Raw genomic sequence first — 15,945 nt, 5'->3', positions numbered from 1 at the left:
TCCGTGCTCTTTCCAAACACATTGTTGAAAGTAGGGCTTTTCCTGTCCCCAACAAGGCAGTCGGTCACCTCAGGTGCCACTTGAGACATCCCTGATGAGGGACATTTACCTTGGAGCCTCCTGGGCCAGCTCCTGCCTGCTGTGGCCGCTGTGGGCTGCCTACCAGAAACCAGGTCACCCCAGTGAGGCCCCTCGCTCCCATTCTTTGTTTAGCCTGGAATGCCACTGCCCCTTAGGGACATTGTCTCACAGCTGGCCCTCCTCAGGCCATGGGATGCTGGGAGCAGGGCCCTGCAGGACCAAGTGCTCTTCCTTAGATGCTGGGCATGGGAGTAGGCAGAGGGGCACTGGAAGAGGCAATGACCTGGCTTCCTGTCTACAGACCATTCAGTCAGACGTCCTGCCTAGAGTCTGGCCTGCCAAATGGCAGTGTAGAGTTGGAAGGAGCACACCGCAGCCAGGGGCCCTGGGCGAGGCGTGTGCATGAAGCTTCACCCTTGACCCTGGGAAGCCAGCTTCTGTGTCTCCTTGTCTCTTACCCCTGAGCTTCTGGGTAGTTCAGAGAGACTCTCAGGCCTCTTTCTGTGCCCTGGCCAGTCACAGGCTTCGAACCAGATAGATCTGGACTCAAATCCTGCCTCCATTCTTGATATCATGGCCATCACTTCCGTCAGCATAGTCTTCCCCCTCCCCCCAAATGATGACATCCTTATTGGAACTCGCTGGTTCCATTCCCTGATGGCTTTGTGGTTTGGCTCGACCCCAGAAATGTGAACTGCCGTGAAGGGGCAGCTGAGGTTCTTGAACAGAAGAGTTGGAGAGGCCTTCTCTGGAGCTGCAGGCAGCAGAAGACCCTGGAAGGGCTGGCTGGAGCCTTTAGTGAGGGGCATGAGGCCCTGGGCTAGGACAGGAGTTGGTGGGGAGAGGCAGGCAGCCAGGAATAAGTAACCCTGTGGTGTTGGGGCCAGTGCCCCAAGGCTCCCCTCTCAGTGTCGTCCTTGGCCCTGGCTCCTTTCCTCACCACTGAGCCCCAGACCGCTGGCAAGTGGCTTTTTCTGCCTGCTCTCATCAGTCGGGGCAGCACAGGGCCAGGGACCCTGGCATTCATTTAATCTTGGACATAGAGATGGAGACAAAGCCCCGAGGGCGGGCTGGGTGGGGTTGGCTCTGGCACCCCTGGGTGCAGACAGTCAAGTTCTCTCCCTGACACCACAGCTGGAAGGATTGTTAACAGTTCACCAAGCCAACCCAGGAATGCCTCGTCTGCGATCTGCTCTTGAGAGGGAAGAGGGCGGACCTCAGGGCCAGGGCCAGCCCCCAGTTTCACTGAAAGGGCCTTCTCCCGGGCGTCGGGGCTACCAGAGCAGCAGGATGGGAGCCACGGCCTCAGTTCTCCGAGATCTTCTCCGGGATAGTTTTCAATTAAGTTTCACCCGAAAGTACCTCCCACACCTGAACTTTCCTTTTTGTTTTTTAAAAAGCATTCTATTGCCCTGGCTGTTGTAGCTCGGTGGATTGAGCGCGGGCCTGCGAACCAGACAATCGCGGTTCGATTCCCAGTTAGGGCACATACCGGGGTTGCAGGCAGGTTCCCTGCAGGCCAATTCCCAGCAGGGGACGCACGAGAGGCAACCATACATTGATGTTTCTCTCCCTCTCTCCTTCCCTTCCCCTCTAAAGATAAATGAATAAAATCTTAAAAAAAAAAGCATTCTATTAAGAGCTTATTATAAATTTGTTCCACAAGCCACAAGGAAATAAAAGGACCGTTTCCTTACAGCAGACAGACAGGGAGCTGAGGAGGCCCAGCCGAGTGCAGTGCCCGGCGGGCGCACTCCTGGGGCCTGTGAGGGAAACTGGGATAGGAACTTGCTGAACCTGGTTCTTGTAGTGATTTGCTAAGTGACTTGAAAGAAATCACCTTCTGTTCTTTTTATTTTTTTCCATTTTAATTTATTTATTTTTAGAGGGGAAGGGATGGAGAAAGAGAAGGAGAGAAACATAAGTGTGTGGTTGCCTCTCCTGTGCCCTCCACTGGGGACCTGGCCTGCAACCCAGGCATGTGCTCTGACTGGGAATTGAACTGGGAACCTTTTGGGTCGCAGGCCAGCACTCAGTCTGCTGAGCCACACCAGCCAGGGCCTGTTCTTATTTATTAAGATTCTAGAGAAATCACTTTCTGTTCTTACCTTCTGGCTAACAAGTGAGGATGGTGGGCTGATCTCATCCTCTGAGGCCCCATGTTAGAACAATGCTGTCTGTGGAGAGAGGTGAGAGCCCTTTCCTCTTGTCCGCCGTGTGGTTATATGGGCGTTGCCTCTACTGTCGGCTCTGTCCCCTCTGGGACTTGGGGGCACACTTAGAGGAGAACGTGTGTGCCTATGTGCAATTTTATCTGCATATTATTTTTTCCTCTCTGCAATTTCAGGGTCATGCTGAGGCAACCTGGAGCCTGACAAGTGAGGGGAACCTGCCAGAGGATTGCTGCTAACAGGAGCTAACAGCAAGACGGCAAGACGGCTGGCCCCTGGGGAGCAGGGATGGGCAGAGCGGCCTCTGAGTCCAGGCCAGCAGCACCAGGAAGGAGGCCTGGGCCCCGGCTGTGAGCTTGGCACATGCTCTGCTGACCCAGACTGCGTTCAAAGCAGCCCCGTGCTGAGCAGCAGCAGCTGTGCCCAGGCCCCAGAGGACTCCATTGCAGCAGAAGCTTTACCAACCCTTAGGAAACTGCAGCTGGGGGTGTGCCCGTCAGGAGAAGGGACCTGTATCCGGATGGGAAGCAGAAGAGCAGAACGTAACGCAAGGAGGATCTTGGTCTCTACAGCAGTTTTGTAACACCCACAGAACATCCTGGTTTCTTCTCTCAGGGTGGGGCCTGGTTCCCGTCCCCTGGCAGAGGGGTTGGGCCGGGAGGACCACCTGAGGGGTGGATGCCTCATGCATGGAATCAAGACTGCTTGAAGCCCACATGTTCGCTGTTGTGATTGGCGTTCAAAGGCTTCCCTGCTGCAGGGGACGAGGGGCTGCCTCGGCGTCTGCTCATGAACCACAAGGGCCCCGACTACTCCAGACTGGACTGTTTCAAGCCGCCAAAGAGGGGGGCCCCCAGAGCTGGCAGCCAGCAATCCCAATGGACTAGAAGGCTGCAATGGACTGACCTCCCCCTTGCCAGGGCAGCAGGAGAGGCAGAGCATCTGTGGCCTAGCTAGTGACGGAGAGACCCAATGAAGCCATAATCGGGGGCCCAAGTGGCTCAGGGACAGGGGAGCCACTCCTGCCCATCTGCTTTCTCCTTTCCTTGAGGGAGGGAGTGGCTTGGGACTCCTGCTGCTGTTCCCTCTGCAGCGCACGTCCTTATGCCCTAGAACAGGCAGGCTACGGCTGTGGCTGGCTTGCCAGTGGGCTGGGAAAGGAGGGGCCCCAGTGACACCCGGCTGCCGGCCGGGCTGGTGGTCCAGCCCCCAGGGGCCTCGCACCATGAAGTGCTCCCTGCGGGTGTGGTTCCTTTCCGTGGCCTTCCTGCTGGTGTTCATCATGTCCCTGCTTTTCACCTACTCCCACCACAGCATGGCCGCCCTGCCCTACCTGGACTCGGGGACCCTGGGTGGCACCCACCGGGTGAAGCTGGTGCCCAGCTATGCTGGTCTACAGCGCCTCAGCAAGGAGGGGCTCACTGGCAAGAGCTGTGCCTGCCGCCGCTGCATGGGCGATGCCGGTGCCTCCGACTGGTTCGACAGCCACTTCGACGGCAACATTTCACCCGTCTGGACCCGAGAAAACATGGATCTGCCCCCTGATGTCCAGAGGTGGTGGATGGTGAGAGAGCCGTGGTCTCTCCTGCCTACCTTTACTGCTCCTCTCCAGGCATCTGCCCCCCACCCCATTTGGGAGTCACTCTTAGAGCCCCCTCTTGGATTTGGGCTATTCGTCTTCTGGCCCCCAGAGCCTTGACAAAGCAGGAGGCCCATTTAACCAGAGCCATCTCCTGGGACCACAGATTCTGAAGGGCAGGGTGAGCTTTAGCCTGGAAGGAGAGAGAACTAACCTTCCCTAGGGCCTATAGGGGCCGACCTTAGACCAGAAATGCCTACTAGACCAGGTGCCATAGATGAGAGAAGGGGTCCAAGTGAGAACAGGGTGAGGAGTGAGGACCACGACAACAGGGAGGCCTGCTGTTTACAAGGAGGCAGCCGCTCTCAGCGTCGGGAATTGTTACAGTGCAGGGATGCGACTCCTCACTGCCGAATCCTCTGACCCTTGAGAAAGCCTGGCAGTCCAGCTTCCCCCCACCCCCCTCACATTCAGGGAAGCTGTAAGGATGAGCCCAAGTGAGCAGGTTTATCAGAACAACTTAGAGATCCTGCTTCCTGGCCCAGACTGTCAGATCTTAAGGACGGGCAGGGGTCTACAGCAGAGGGGTCACCAGGAGCTCCACAGGCCTTTCCTGTGACAGCCTGGAGCCCTTGAAGGATCCTCCTGCTGCTCATGGTCACAGCCTTCCTTTTATGGGCAAAGCCAAAGTTCAGAGAGAGCACAGGGCTGGTCCAAGGCCCAGGTCCCAGTGGTAGCCGCCTTAGGGGCAGAGCAGGACTCTGGACGGGTAGCCCTGTGGGCCGGCCAGGCCTCTGGCCTGCAAGGATGGGCTTTTTAAGTACCAGGCAGCATGTTCTTCAGCTGAGGTGCATCAGAAGCTGCTTCTCCCCTGCCCCGCACAGTCACCCCCTTTAACCATCATGAACTTGGGCGTTCTCATCTCAGAGCCAAACTCCCTCTCTACACTAGGTTCACGTCCTTGTTCTCAGGGGTCTGTCCTGTGCTCAGAGGAGGCAGAGAAGCAGGCCCACCTCACCCCTCCGTGTATTCTGGCCCCTGAGTACCTGCTGCACCGCAAACCTGAGGGATTATGGCTCAGACCACGGGGAACTTGTAGGCCCTAGTTTTGACCTCACCAGTGGTGGCCTGCAGGCCAAGCCCAGCCCACTCAGTGTTTTTAAAATACTTGCATTAGTTATCAGCATTTGCAAATCAGGATGTTTCACATGAAGTCCACATTTTCAGCTTCTCTTGAAGAATTAGAACTTTTGATCCTTCTGGGCTCACAGTCCCACACGGCAACAACTGACTGAACTTACCCTTACTGACCAGTGGGTCCTCCTCCTGTTTGCCATAGGTCCCACCTGTCACTTCATTCCTGTGTATTGTCACCTGCCTGGCCCTGCAGGCATGGTGACTGGTGGGGTGACATGCAGGGGACATGCGGTTGCAATACCAGCTGTCGTGGCATTGAACGAATTTCCGTACCTCTGCCTCCCCCGGAGGGTTCAGGGAGCAGCTTCACACGTTCCGTGAACTTTGCCCCACACGGCTTCTGTCACCCCCAGCCTGCAGACTCAGTTCCTGGGTCACCCCCTATAGATTGATTGGGATTGAGCCCCTGCAGCTCGGCTGGACTTTCCTCATAACTTGCACCTGGAGATGACCTCTTTGTGTGACCCAGAACTGTCCTGAGGAGACAGAGGCCGGGGCTTTTTGTGCACGGGGAGCCCACCCAAGAAGGTTTTCTGCCCCTGGCACATGCCTGCAGGTCCCTGGAGAATGTGCCTTGACTGTTGAACCCCCTCCAATGCCTCAGACCAGCTCAAGGGAGACTTCACTGTTGAGGGGAGGGTCCTCACTGCTCAGAAAATTCCTGCTCGCTGACAGCCTGGTTAGGAGTTCTGTGTGGCCAAGACCCTGGAGGAGGAGGACAGGGGAGGGGAGGCAGGCAGGAGTCCTTGCCTGCACACACCTTCTCCCTTCCCCTCCTCTCTGCAGATGTTGCAGCCCCAGTTCAAGTCACACAACACCAACGAGGTGCTGGAGAAGCTGTTCCAGATAGTACCAGGCGAGAACCCCTACCGTTTCCGGGACCCCCAGCAGTGCCGGCGCTGTGCGGTGGTGGGGAACTCAGGCAACTTGCGGGGCTCTGGCTACGGGCCAGATGTGGATGGGCACAACTTCATCATGAGGTGAGCCATGGGGAGCCGGAGGGTAGGCCCAGGACAGGCCTTCTGGAGGGGAGACTGGACTCCTCGGCCTTGCCGGGCAGGAGAGGAGCTGCTGGGGTTGCTGTAGGTCCCTAACACCCAGAACCACCTGTGAAAGGTTCTCAACTTTATTGAGGTAAAGGGGGAGGCAGAATTCCCATTCTAGACTTTGCTTTACAGCCGCACTCAGTTTCCAACTCTGAAGTACTCTGAAAAGAGCTGACACTAGACTCTTGGCTGACCGCTGGTGACAACTCTTGGCCCTTCTAACTGCCTGGTCCCCCCTCAGTAGCTGTGCCAGGGGTGAGGCCCCCACATCAAACCAGCGTCTTGCTTAATAGTCACAGGCGATTCCTCCTGGAAGACTCACCGAAGACTATGTCCTGGGCAGAAGAAGAAGCTATCTGGTCCTTGCCCTGAGTTTCTGTTCCTTATGTGTCAAGGTGTAGGTTGTGTGGAGTCTCATTCAGTAAGGTATCGGTGTATCCCCTTGAGGACAGACACAGGGCAAGAAGTCTAGGGGCGGACAGGGACTAAGACTGCACTTGTGAGCTGAGCATTGGCTGCTGCTTCTGCTCTGAACCTGTGTTCTGACTTCACTAGAATTGGGGACAGGAAATGCCCACTCCTTGGAGGAAGAGCCTGAAGAATCAGATACTGAAAATGCCCGGTTTTCACAAAGCATCTCTTAGGATGAGCATCGCAGAAAGACCAAGTTTCCCAGGAGGAGGAAGGAAGGGCTTCGTCTTAGAGACTGTTGCTATCTCCATAGCAACACCAAGGCAGCAATGTCTCTGAGGTTTTTAACATTCCTTGTAAAACTTTTCTTATGTTGAGAGTGGTGGAGTATGGGAGAGGGTGGGGGATGCTAGGCCCCCTTCAGGAATTCAGAGCCACCTGAGATTCTCATCATCCAATTGGGGGCACCCAGAGTGCAAGGGAGGCAAGCTGGGAGCTGAAGCGGGGCCTCTCTTTACTCGGAGACAGTTGCTAAGGTAGGGGAGTCACTCCAGTGCAGCTCTGGAACATTTGAGAAGCCCAGGAACATGCTCTGCACTACCCAAAGTCCCGCCTCCCTTGCCTTGCCATCTGCACCTCAGTGATGGTTGGGAAGCTCCAGAGTAGAAGCACAACAGACAAGCAAAAAAGGCTTGGTTGCTATGACACCTTGGTGGTACCTGGTCAGGCCAGGTTGCAGAGAGGAATTCACAGGTGTTCCCTCACAGGGACCAGGCTAGATGTGGTATGTTGCAGTGGGTCCCAGAATCAATTTGTGGGAGAGGTGAACCAGATGGTAATTGGCTGTCTGCTGACTTATAAGGGGCCAGTTAGCAGTGGAAGTGACTCTTTGCTTATAGGCATATCTTGGTTTGGAACTGGTGGGGAGGCATCCCTTCTTGCAAGCAGGAGCAAATGTAAGACCCCACTGGGAGGGTCAAGCTGAATTATGGTGATATGATAGCTCAACTGCCCCCACCCCCAGCGGCCTCCTTCTCCAAAATGTCTTCTGAGCCCTGCTGACATCTCCAGATGGAGTTGAGGTTGTCCTGCCCTAGCTGTGCAGCAGACAGGTCCACAACTAGAGCAGTGCCTGGCATATCGTAGCCTTGCCAGAAATACATGAATGCATGGAAGGGACTAGGCAGCCAGAGGTCAAACCTTAAGCACGAACGCCTGTCTACCCGGGCCCTGCCCCTATGTGCTTTTTCAGCAGCCGAAGGCAGCCAGGGGCAGATAGAGTTCTAGAATGCTTTGCCCTCAAGATCCAAGGATACAGCTCATTCTCTTTGTCCTGCTCTGGCCCCTTTCCAGGGCTTGGCTTCTCCAGAATGAAGCAGAGCCTCAAAGCAAAATTTGTCTCCAAATGCACACCATGTCCCCCTGTCTTGGAGACTGTAGAATAGCTTTTGGACTTCTTACTTAGTTCATTCCCAAACTTCTGAAAGTTGGTGCTTGCTCAGCAAGTGGGAGGCACCTGAGGGAGGTGGAGGCTCTGCAGCAGGGCCCACCGAGGGGTGGGAGGCACAGTGGTGCTGGCAGGCTGTGAAGGGACTTGGTGAAAGCTCTGGCTGCCAGTTGAGTGGAAAAGGCAGTAGGGGATTGTCTTCCAAAGCCAACCGGGGGCAGGGGCATCTGTGGCCCTTTGATGTGCAGGGTCAGCTTAGTCTCTTCATTTCTGGTGACATGAGATTTGTTTCTTGAGTCCTCAGAAGATGCAGACTTGACCCCAGCTCCTGATGAGCCCAGGGCCCAGCCAACGTAAGGGTCACCAAGACTTCCACTGCCTGCTACCCTCTCCTGTATCCCAGCAGCTGAGAAACCATCCCTTTTAAGCCTTCTTCTCCACCCTGCTCTGTTCCTTACAGAAGTGAGACATCACTGGAAAAAAACAATAGATGTACACAATAAAAAAAGAATTATCTCTTCCCCAGCCCCATTTCCCAAGAGTAAGAATTGTTAACAATTATAATACCATTCTAGATGTTTCAACTCATATTCAAAAGTATTTTTCTTTAATGAAAAATGGTATACTATTTAGTTTTAAATTTCCCTTTTCTGGGTTGCAATTCCCTCTTGTTGCACACGGTAGATATTCAAGATATATATATAAAAAATAAAAGAAGTGGGTTACCTCACACTACATGGTTTTTTCATTGATTAACTCTTGGACTTATTTCTTACCAGTACATCTACTTCATTCATTCTGATGGCCATATTCCAGTATTTGAATGGCCAAAATGTATTAACTGATTCTTTATTGTTTGCTTGATTCTACTTTTCACTATTTGGAAGTGATGTTCCAGTGACTATCCTTGTACACCTGTCTTTGCACACCTACACACCCATTTTTATAGGTTGGATTTCTGGAAATGGAATTGCTGGATCAAAGTGTACACCCATTTGTGTTTTTGAGGACGATCACCAAGCTGTCCTCTAAAAATCTTGTGCTGTTTCTATGGCAGTTTCTTCTCATGTCACCCTCTCGTTCCTGCAGAATGAATCAGGCGCCAACCGTGGGCTTTGAGCAGGACGTTGGCAGCCGCACCACCCACCACTTCATGTACCCTGAGAGTGCCAAGAACCTGCCCACCAACGTCAGCTTTGTGTTGGTGCCCTTCAAGGCCCTGGACCTGCTGTGGATCGCCAGTGCCCTGTCCACGGGGCAGATCCGATTGTGAGCCAGCCCGCTGCCTGGAAGTGCAGTACGGGTGACAGGGCCACCGTGGGAGGGGTCTTCCTGGGGACTGGGTCTTAGAGTCCCTGTAACAGAATATTTTGGCCAAGGCGGTCTGGTGAGGAGGGAGGCAGTTAGGTAGGGAGGGCCCCGGGTGGGGCATCAGCGGAGGCCCGAGCGTGTTCTGTGTCAGTTGCTGCATGGTGACAGCCGGCATATTGGTGGTGGAAAGGGGAGGAAAAAACAATCTAGTTTTAGTCTCCTTCCCAGGGGTGGCTCCTGACTGTGGGAGCTCTGCCTTCCGAGAACTTTCTTCTGGGCCTGTTGCCCAGTCACAGTCAAGAATCTCAGAAAATTCAACCAAACCAGGTATTTTTTTAAATAGCTTCATTGAGAGATAACCCACATACCATACAATTGACATATTAAAAGTGTACAATTTGATGGCTTTTAGTCTATTTAGAGTTGTATAACTATCACCACAATTAATTTTAGAACACTTTCGTATTCTAAAGATGAAAACCTTTAATCTAAAAATCTAAAGACCTAAAGATACCCCTGTACACCATAGTCATCACCCCCACTTCCCACACCGCCCCCAAGGCGGCCACTCATCAGCCCTCTCTCACCGGGATGTTATGTGTATGCAGCAAAATATTTGTAACTTAAAAGTTTATCATTTTAACCATACAGTTCAGTAGCATTAAGCATATTTCCATTGTTATGCAAACATCACCCCTCCCCATCTTCAGAACTTTTCCATCATCTCAAATGGAAGCTCTGTAGCCATTAGTAATAACTTTACATACCTTCTTCCCCGCAGCCCCGAATAACCACTATTCTTTCTCTCTATAATTTGACTATTCTAGGTACTTCATGTAAGTGGAATTATACAGTTTTGTCCTTTTATATTTGACATTTCACTTAGCATAATGTTTTTTGTTTCATCCACATTGTAGCATGTATTGGGATTTCATTCATTCTAAAGGCTGAATAGTATTCCCTTGAATGGGTATGCCATATTTTGTTAATCCCCTCATCTGATGATGGACAATAGGGCTTCCACCTTTTGCCTGTGGTCATCATGTATTTTTAAACACAGAAGTATGAGTTCCAGTGTCCTGACTTTATATTTAGGAGACATAAAAGCTGGAATAAATGCTGTCAAGTTTAAGTCCCACATATTCTTAGAAAAGGGAGTGTAGGTTATGAGTGCCAAGGCTGGCTAATAGGGAGGAGGAAGAGGGTCAGTGTGGGGCCCAGGTAAGAGCACACACATAGTGGGTTTGAGGTGATCGTCTAATTCAATCGGAGAGTTGACAACAGAGTTACGGTAAGAAGGGTGGGGGCTGGATTATGGAAGGCCCCAATGCAAGTCTAAAACATCCTTATTTTACCCAGAAGGGCAGGGTTTCCAAGTGAGGTGCTGCAGTGGTGTGTGGGAGAGCAGTCTGGAAGCAGGGGGCCTGTTGTGAGGGTGTCATCACTTGGGCCAGGTGGGAGGAAAGGCATCCCTGGGCCCCACAGGACCATCTAACTTTTTTTTTTATTTGCTTGCTTACAGCACCTATGCCCCGGTGAAGTCCTTCCTTCGAGTAGACAAAGAAAAGGTGAGCTCCCTCCTCTGCCCCCTTCTTTATTCCCACCTCAATGGAAACAGTGCAGGCTTGACTCCTGGTGTGCCTGGTCCTGTGGCTCAGGCATCTCCTAGCACCCTTCCAGAACCTGCAGTGACCCCATCTGTTGGTAAGCCTGACCTCCACAGTGGATGCAAGGAACCAGGGAACACACAGATGAACAGCTCCCCGGGCAGGCGTGGAGGAACTGGCAGAGGCTGCTCGGAGCCCAGCTGGAGTCTTTGGACCCCCAAAACGCCTCATATGCCTGTCATATTGTTGCCATCCAGGTCCAGATCTACAACCCAGCCTTCTTCAAATACATCCACGACAGGTGGACAGAGCATCACGGGCGGTACCCTTCTACAGGGATGCTGGTGCTCTTCTTTGCCCTGCATGTGTGCGATGAGGTGGGTAGCCCAGTCTGGGGATAAAACAGTGGGACCCACGGCACAGGAGGAAGGCAGCCCTTCTCAGAGCTCAGCAGTGGCTCAGGAGGAATGTGCTTTTGTGGGCAGAACCCAAGTGGCTTTGATTCCCCCCATTTTTAGGCAGTATAGATCTGCACTTCCCAGACTTACTACTTTAATGATTTTACCAAATCTGAAATCACTTCATTTAAAAGTTAAACTTATTTACAAAGGAAACAAAATACTACCATAGTTGATATTACTCGCCATAAAGTAACTAAAAACATGGAGATAGTGTGATTGTCTCCCATAGCGGTAGGGCCCAAGCCTACCATCTTGTGTGTTAAACACGGAGGTTAGTCGTTCAAGGAGCCCTTCGAGGAGCCGCATCTCGCACGTGGGCAGGGCTACTACTGTGCTATGCACTTCAGTGCTCACGCCCAGCCCACCCACTTTTTTTGCCAGTAAATTCTCCAGTGTATAGTATTGGGTACTTGACCAACTTTCAAATAAAAGTACAACATTAGAAAAATAAGAATAAGAAGTTAGGGCTGAACTAGTTCTAAGCTGAGATGTTTTTGAAGCAATTGAATGGGTGGGAGAGAGCTGAGAGGGACCAGCAGTCTCTCTTCCAGTGTCCTTAGCCCAGACCGGGCTGTCCTCTCTTCCTGTGCTTCCCACACTCTGGGAATGGATTAGCTGCCCGCTGCCTCCCACTTGTCGGGTGGCTGCGGCTTCTTTCTCCTCCATTACCAACCGAGCCTCTCCCGTGTCCGGTCCAACACGGTGCCCAACGTGGGATGACTTGCACCAACCTCCCCTACAGGTGAACGTGTACGGATTCGGGGCCGACAGCCGGGGCAACTGGCACCACTACTGGGAGAATAACCGGTATGCGGGCGAGTTCCGGAAGACCGGTGTGCACGACGCTGACTTCGAGGCCCACATCATCGATATGCTGGCCAAGGCCAGCAAGATCGAGGTCTATCGAGGCAACTGAGAAAGGCCTGGCCGCGTCTCGTCGGCTCCGCTGCCAGGTGCCCGTGCATACTCCGGATCGGGACTAGAGGCTAGCCCGTGGGCGGCAGCCTGGGCCTGGCGAGGTACCGGGCGTGGGGCAGCTCCAAGCAATCCGGAGCGAAGCCGGGCGCGGTCTGGACCAAACGGCGAGCGCCCGCTGTTCCCTGTCAATCACAAGACTTTGGGGGCCTAGTACCAATCAACGCTGCAGTCAGGCGGAGCCTATGTTTATCTCAACCAATCATGTGACTCAACTCGAGTCAATTTCCGGCGCCGGGACCCATCCCCAATCAATGGCCTTTGGAAGCGAACCGGTGGCCTCAATCCCCACTCACTTATGCTTTTGGGTACTATTTTGTTTCACGCATTTTACGGAGTAGAGGTGGCTTCGGATTTAGACGAAGTACTTTCTTCAGGGTCGGTAAGAGCTGTTGAGTCTCTTGCGGGCTTGATACCCGCCAAGGACACCGAGAAGGAAACGGAGGGGAGGGCTGCGGCGGCTCAGCTTCCCCCTCCCTGGGGGTCCCTGGTGGCCTTGGGGTGGTCGAGGAGCGGTCCAGGTGGTTTCCAGAAAGCGCTCTTTAACCCAAGAAAAAAAGCCAGAGCCCTCCCATTTTCCAGGCCTCCGGGAGAATTTTAGACCCTTAATTTCTTTTATCGGTTAGGCCAAGATGGATGAGTGTCAACCCACCAAAGAAATGCAGTGAGAATCCAGAGGGCGCGTGGGTACCCTCAGCCTCCCTTCTCCCCCTCCTCGCCTTTGGCCACCCTATGGAATGGCCTTTCTGACCAGGGCATTTAGTGTCCCACTGGAAAACAAATTGTGTCCACCCCTTGCTTGGGGACGGAATTCGCCTAGGGCCTAACTCCGGAGCATAGGTGTAAGGAATTGGGCAGGGGACAAGGAAGCCCCCTCACGTCAAATGTAAGGTGCTTCTCACTCTCACGTATATCCTTGGCTACAACCATTAGTGTCTCTCCTTAGGCTCTGGGGCTCCTCACTAGCCTACTTGCTCTGGGGGGGGGAAAAAAAAAAAACTTGCCCTGGGATTGATTGAGGCACTGCTGCTTTTCTCATTCAACCCTCTCCCCACTCCCACCCTCGCCTTCTCTCTCTCTCACACGCACACGCACGCACAAACACACATGTCTGGCTCAAAAGAGGGAGCATACGTGTGGGAAAGAAGGCTGGAGATGAGGAGCCTCTTAGCTGCCTGGTGCATGCACCTTCTTCCCCCACCACCCCAAAGAGGAATAGGAAGCCTCTTGCTTGGGGGTGGAATTTGCTTTGGGCTCATAATTTAGTTAATCTGAGATTACCAGATATGGCTGATCAACAAAGATTCTTTCAAAATTCTAAGCTGGCCGTGGAAATAGCCGGGAGCCTAGCTGGGGAGGAGTAGACTTGCCCCTCTGCATGCCTCCTCCCCGGCCCCTAGGTCTCCTCCTCATGCTCACCTCCTGCCTTTTTGCTCTAACTCACTCCGTTTCCAGCTCTGGAATGGGCTGGGAAGCTAACAACCAGGGATTACAACTGGAAGTTACTTGCATGACTGAACCCAGTTTAAGTCCCTAGAGGAAGCTGCTGATGGTATTCTCAACCTTCAAGATTAGTGAAGTGTAGGAGGGGGAAAAAGCTTCTGTGAAGCTTCCAAACCACTAAAAGGACCCCCTTTCCCACCAGTGACAACCCAGATACAACCCTCTTTCTTAGTGAGTTGGTGCCACCGAGCAGCCCTCTTGGCCGTTGGAGTAGTTCCTGCAGCAAGCAGGCTGGGGGAACAGTAATGAGGGTTTGGGAGGAGCAGTGGGCACCCCCAAAAGTTAATATAATCAGAATTGAGTTTGAATCTGTACCTTCCTAATTCCAAAAGTAAGTAGAATAAAGAACGGGGGTGGGTTTGGGGGGTGGCCTTGGGCAGAATGCTGCTCAGGGCCACCGCTCACCATTCTAGACAGCCAGGCACCAGCCATTCTTGCCTGTCTCATTCCAGTGCTCCCCGAAGAGGCTGTTGTGAGTGTTTAGAAGATGAAAAAACAATGGAATTATGCCAAACAGTATTGAGCAGAATAATTTATTTCTTTTTCTGTTCCTTTTTGTTTTGTGTAAAACATTAATAAATCCCCATTCTGGAAGAGATAGGTCCCAGCATCCAGCCCAGGTCTCCTTTTCTGCAATAGTTATTTAAACAAATGTTTGGTTTTTAAAAATTTCCTTTCTTTCTGAATTAAAAAAAAAACACACAAAAACACTATATAGTCATTTGTTTTGAAATGTGTCAGTGGGGAGCTGTAACCAAGTAATGGCTAAGAGTGTTGGGGGGATAATGTCCGAAGGGGGGAGGGATTGACTCTTCAACACCCTCTCCTTATACATGAGGCACCCCAACCCCAGGCCACAAGGTACGCCCTGTGGGAGGGTGGTCCTTCACCACCACCCGTCAGGGTGCCCAAGTGAACCAGCAGGGAGGAGACTCTCCATTGCCAGGGGTCAACACAACATGCAGATCCAGCAGGCACCGGGATGGGGATGTTTCCTTTCTGTTTCCAGGGTCTGTGGAACTCCCCATGAGGCTATAGGTGTGGGTTGGCCGGAAGTCAGCAACGTGGTAGGAGCAGGAGCTGCAGGCTTCTGAGGCACCTGTCCATGCCATTTTCTTGGGCCACCTGGCCCCACTTGAGCCTACTTCCCTCATGCTTTGGAATGCCACTGAGCTGATTTTATAGTTTGGCAGGTCAGATAACATGGGTCTTGCGATGGACCACTTAGGATCTATAGTCACTTGGTGTCCCACAGTTCAGTTTCTGCCAATGCCCAAGGAGTTGCTTTTCAAAAGATGACTTTTTTGTTGGAGGAGGGCACTGGTCTTTAAAACCCTAGTACTCTGAGCTGTAATTCAGTTTGGAGTTGTCAGAGACACTCCAGTAACATTTGGTCGGCTGAGTCATAAGGCCTGGTGGCAGGACGGGGTGGGCGCAGCCTGGACCACTGAGAACCTTTTCTTGTCCGGCCCCCCTACTCAAAGTTGGCCGCCTTGTGAATATAATTGGCTGCAGCAGCACTCCCTAATGTATCTGTTGCCTCTGGAATCAAGAGTTCCACCAAATCATGTCTTTTGTTTTTCTCCTTTATGTTGGCCAAGGACTGTGTTGCCTTGATCCAGCAAAGATATCACATCTGGGACCACAGGTTGGCATTACCAGCTTGATCACATTTGCAGTAGACTACCATCATTCTCCGTGACTTAGATGGTGAGTAGATGGGGCTAGGAAGAGAACACCCATCCCTGCATAATTCAGGTTTGATAGCAGCACTGGTCTCTGCAGACCCTGCGAGATGTGGCGTTGGCTTCAGACTTACTGTCTTGGAGATGGTTTCAGCGACTCCTCTGGCCCATCCAGTCACCACTGCCCTCACTCCATGGGTCAGGATGCCAGTATGGGGATTTTTCCAGGTAGTAAATACCTCTCTTCCTTTTTAGGAACTGAGGAAATTACCTTCGAATAGGTCTGTGGGCTCATCAGACCTGCCACTAGTTGAACTTAGACCGGAGCTCCAGCTGTCACTTGTCGTAATGAGCTCTGACTCCAACTGGGGGGCCACACTGACATTTGGGTCTGAGAGCCACTATCTGATAACTCCTTAAAGTCTTGGTATTTCCCTTTTCTCCAGTGCTCTGTCACTTTGGGAAATAGGT

At 52.5% G+C, this 15,945-nt stretch overlaps 1 protein-coding gene across 1 annotated transcript in view; it reads left to right on the top strand.

Annotated features, from left to right (window-relative positions):
• Window positions 1-14,502, top strand: part of ST3GAL2 (ST3 beta-galactoside alpha-2,3-sialyltransferase 2) — a 42,555-nt gene extending 28,053 nt beyond the window's left edge. Inside the window, exons 2-7 of the mRNA XM_037154177.2 lie at window positions 2,429-3,816; window positions 5,815-6,008; window positions 9,022-9,201; window positions 10,766-10,811; window positions 11,108-11,227; window positions 12,054-14,502. Of these exons, the coding sequence (XP_037010072.2) occupies window positions 3,478-3,816; window positions 5,815-6,008; window positions 9,022-9,201; window positions 10,766-10,811; window positions 11,108-11,227; window positions 12,054-12,227 (1,053 nt within the window). The 5' untranslated portion in view covers window positions 2,429-3,477 and the 3' untranslated portion in view covers window positions 12,228-14,502. The remainder of the gene's footprint in view (window positions 1-2,428; window positions 3,817-5,814; window positions 6,009-9,021; window positions 9,202-10,765; window positions 10,812-11,107; window positions 11,228-12,053) is intronic.
• The last annotated feature ends 1,443 nt before the right edge of the window (window positions 14,503-15,945 follow it).

Source organism: Artibeus jamaicensis, unplaced genomic scaffold, assembly GCF_021234435.1.
Source record: "Artibeus jamaicensis isolate MK-2021 breed Jamaican fruit bat unplaced genomic scaffold, CSHL_Jam_final contig_464, whole genome shotgun sequence".
Classification (NCBI taxonomy): domain Eukaryota; kingdom Metazoa; phylum Chordata; class Mammalia; order Chiroptera; family Phyllostomidae; genus Artibeus; species Artibeus jamaicensis.
This window is presented reverse-complemented; position numbering and strand designations above follow the sequence as displayed.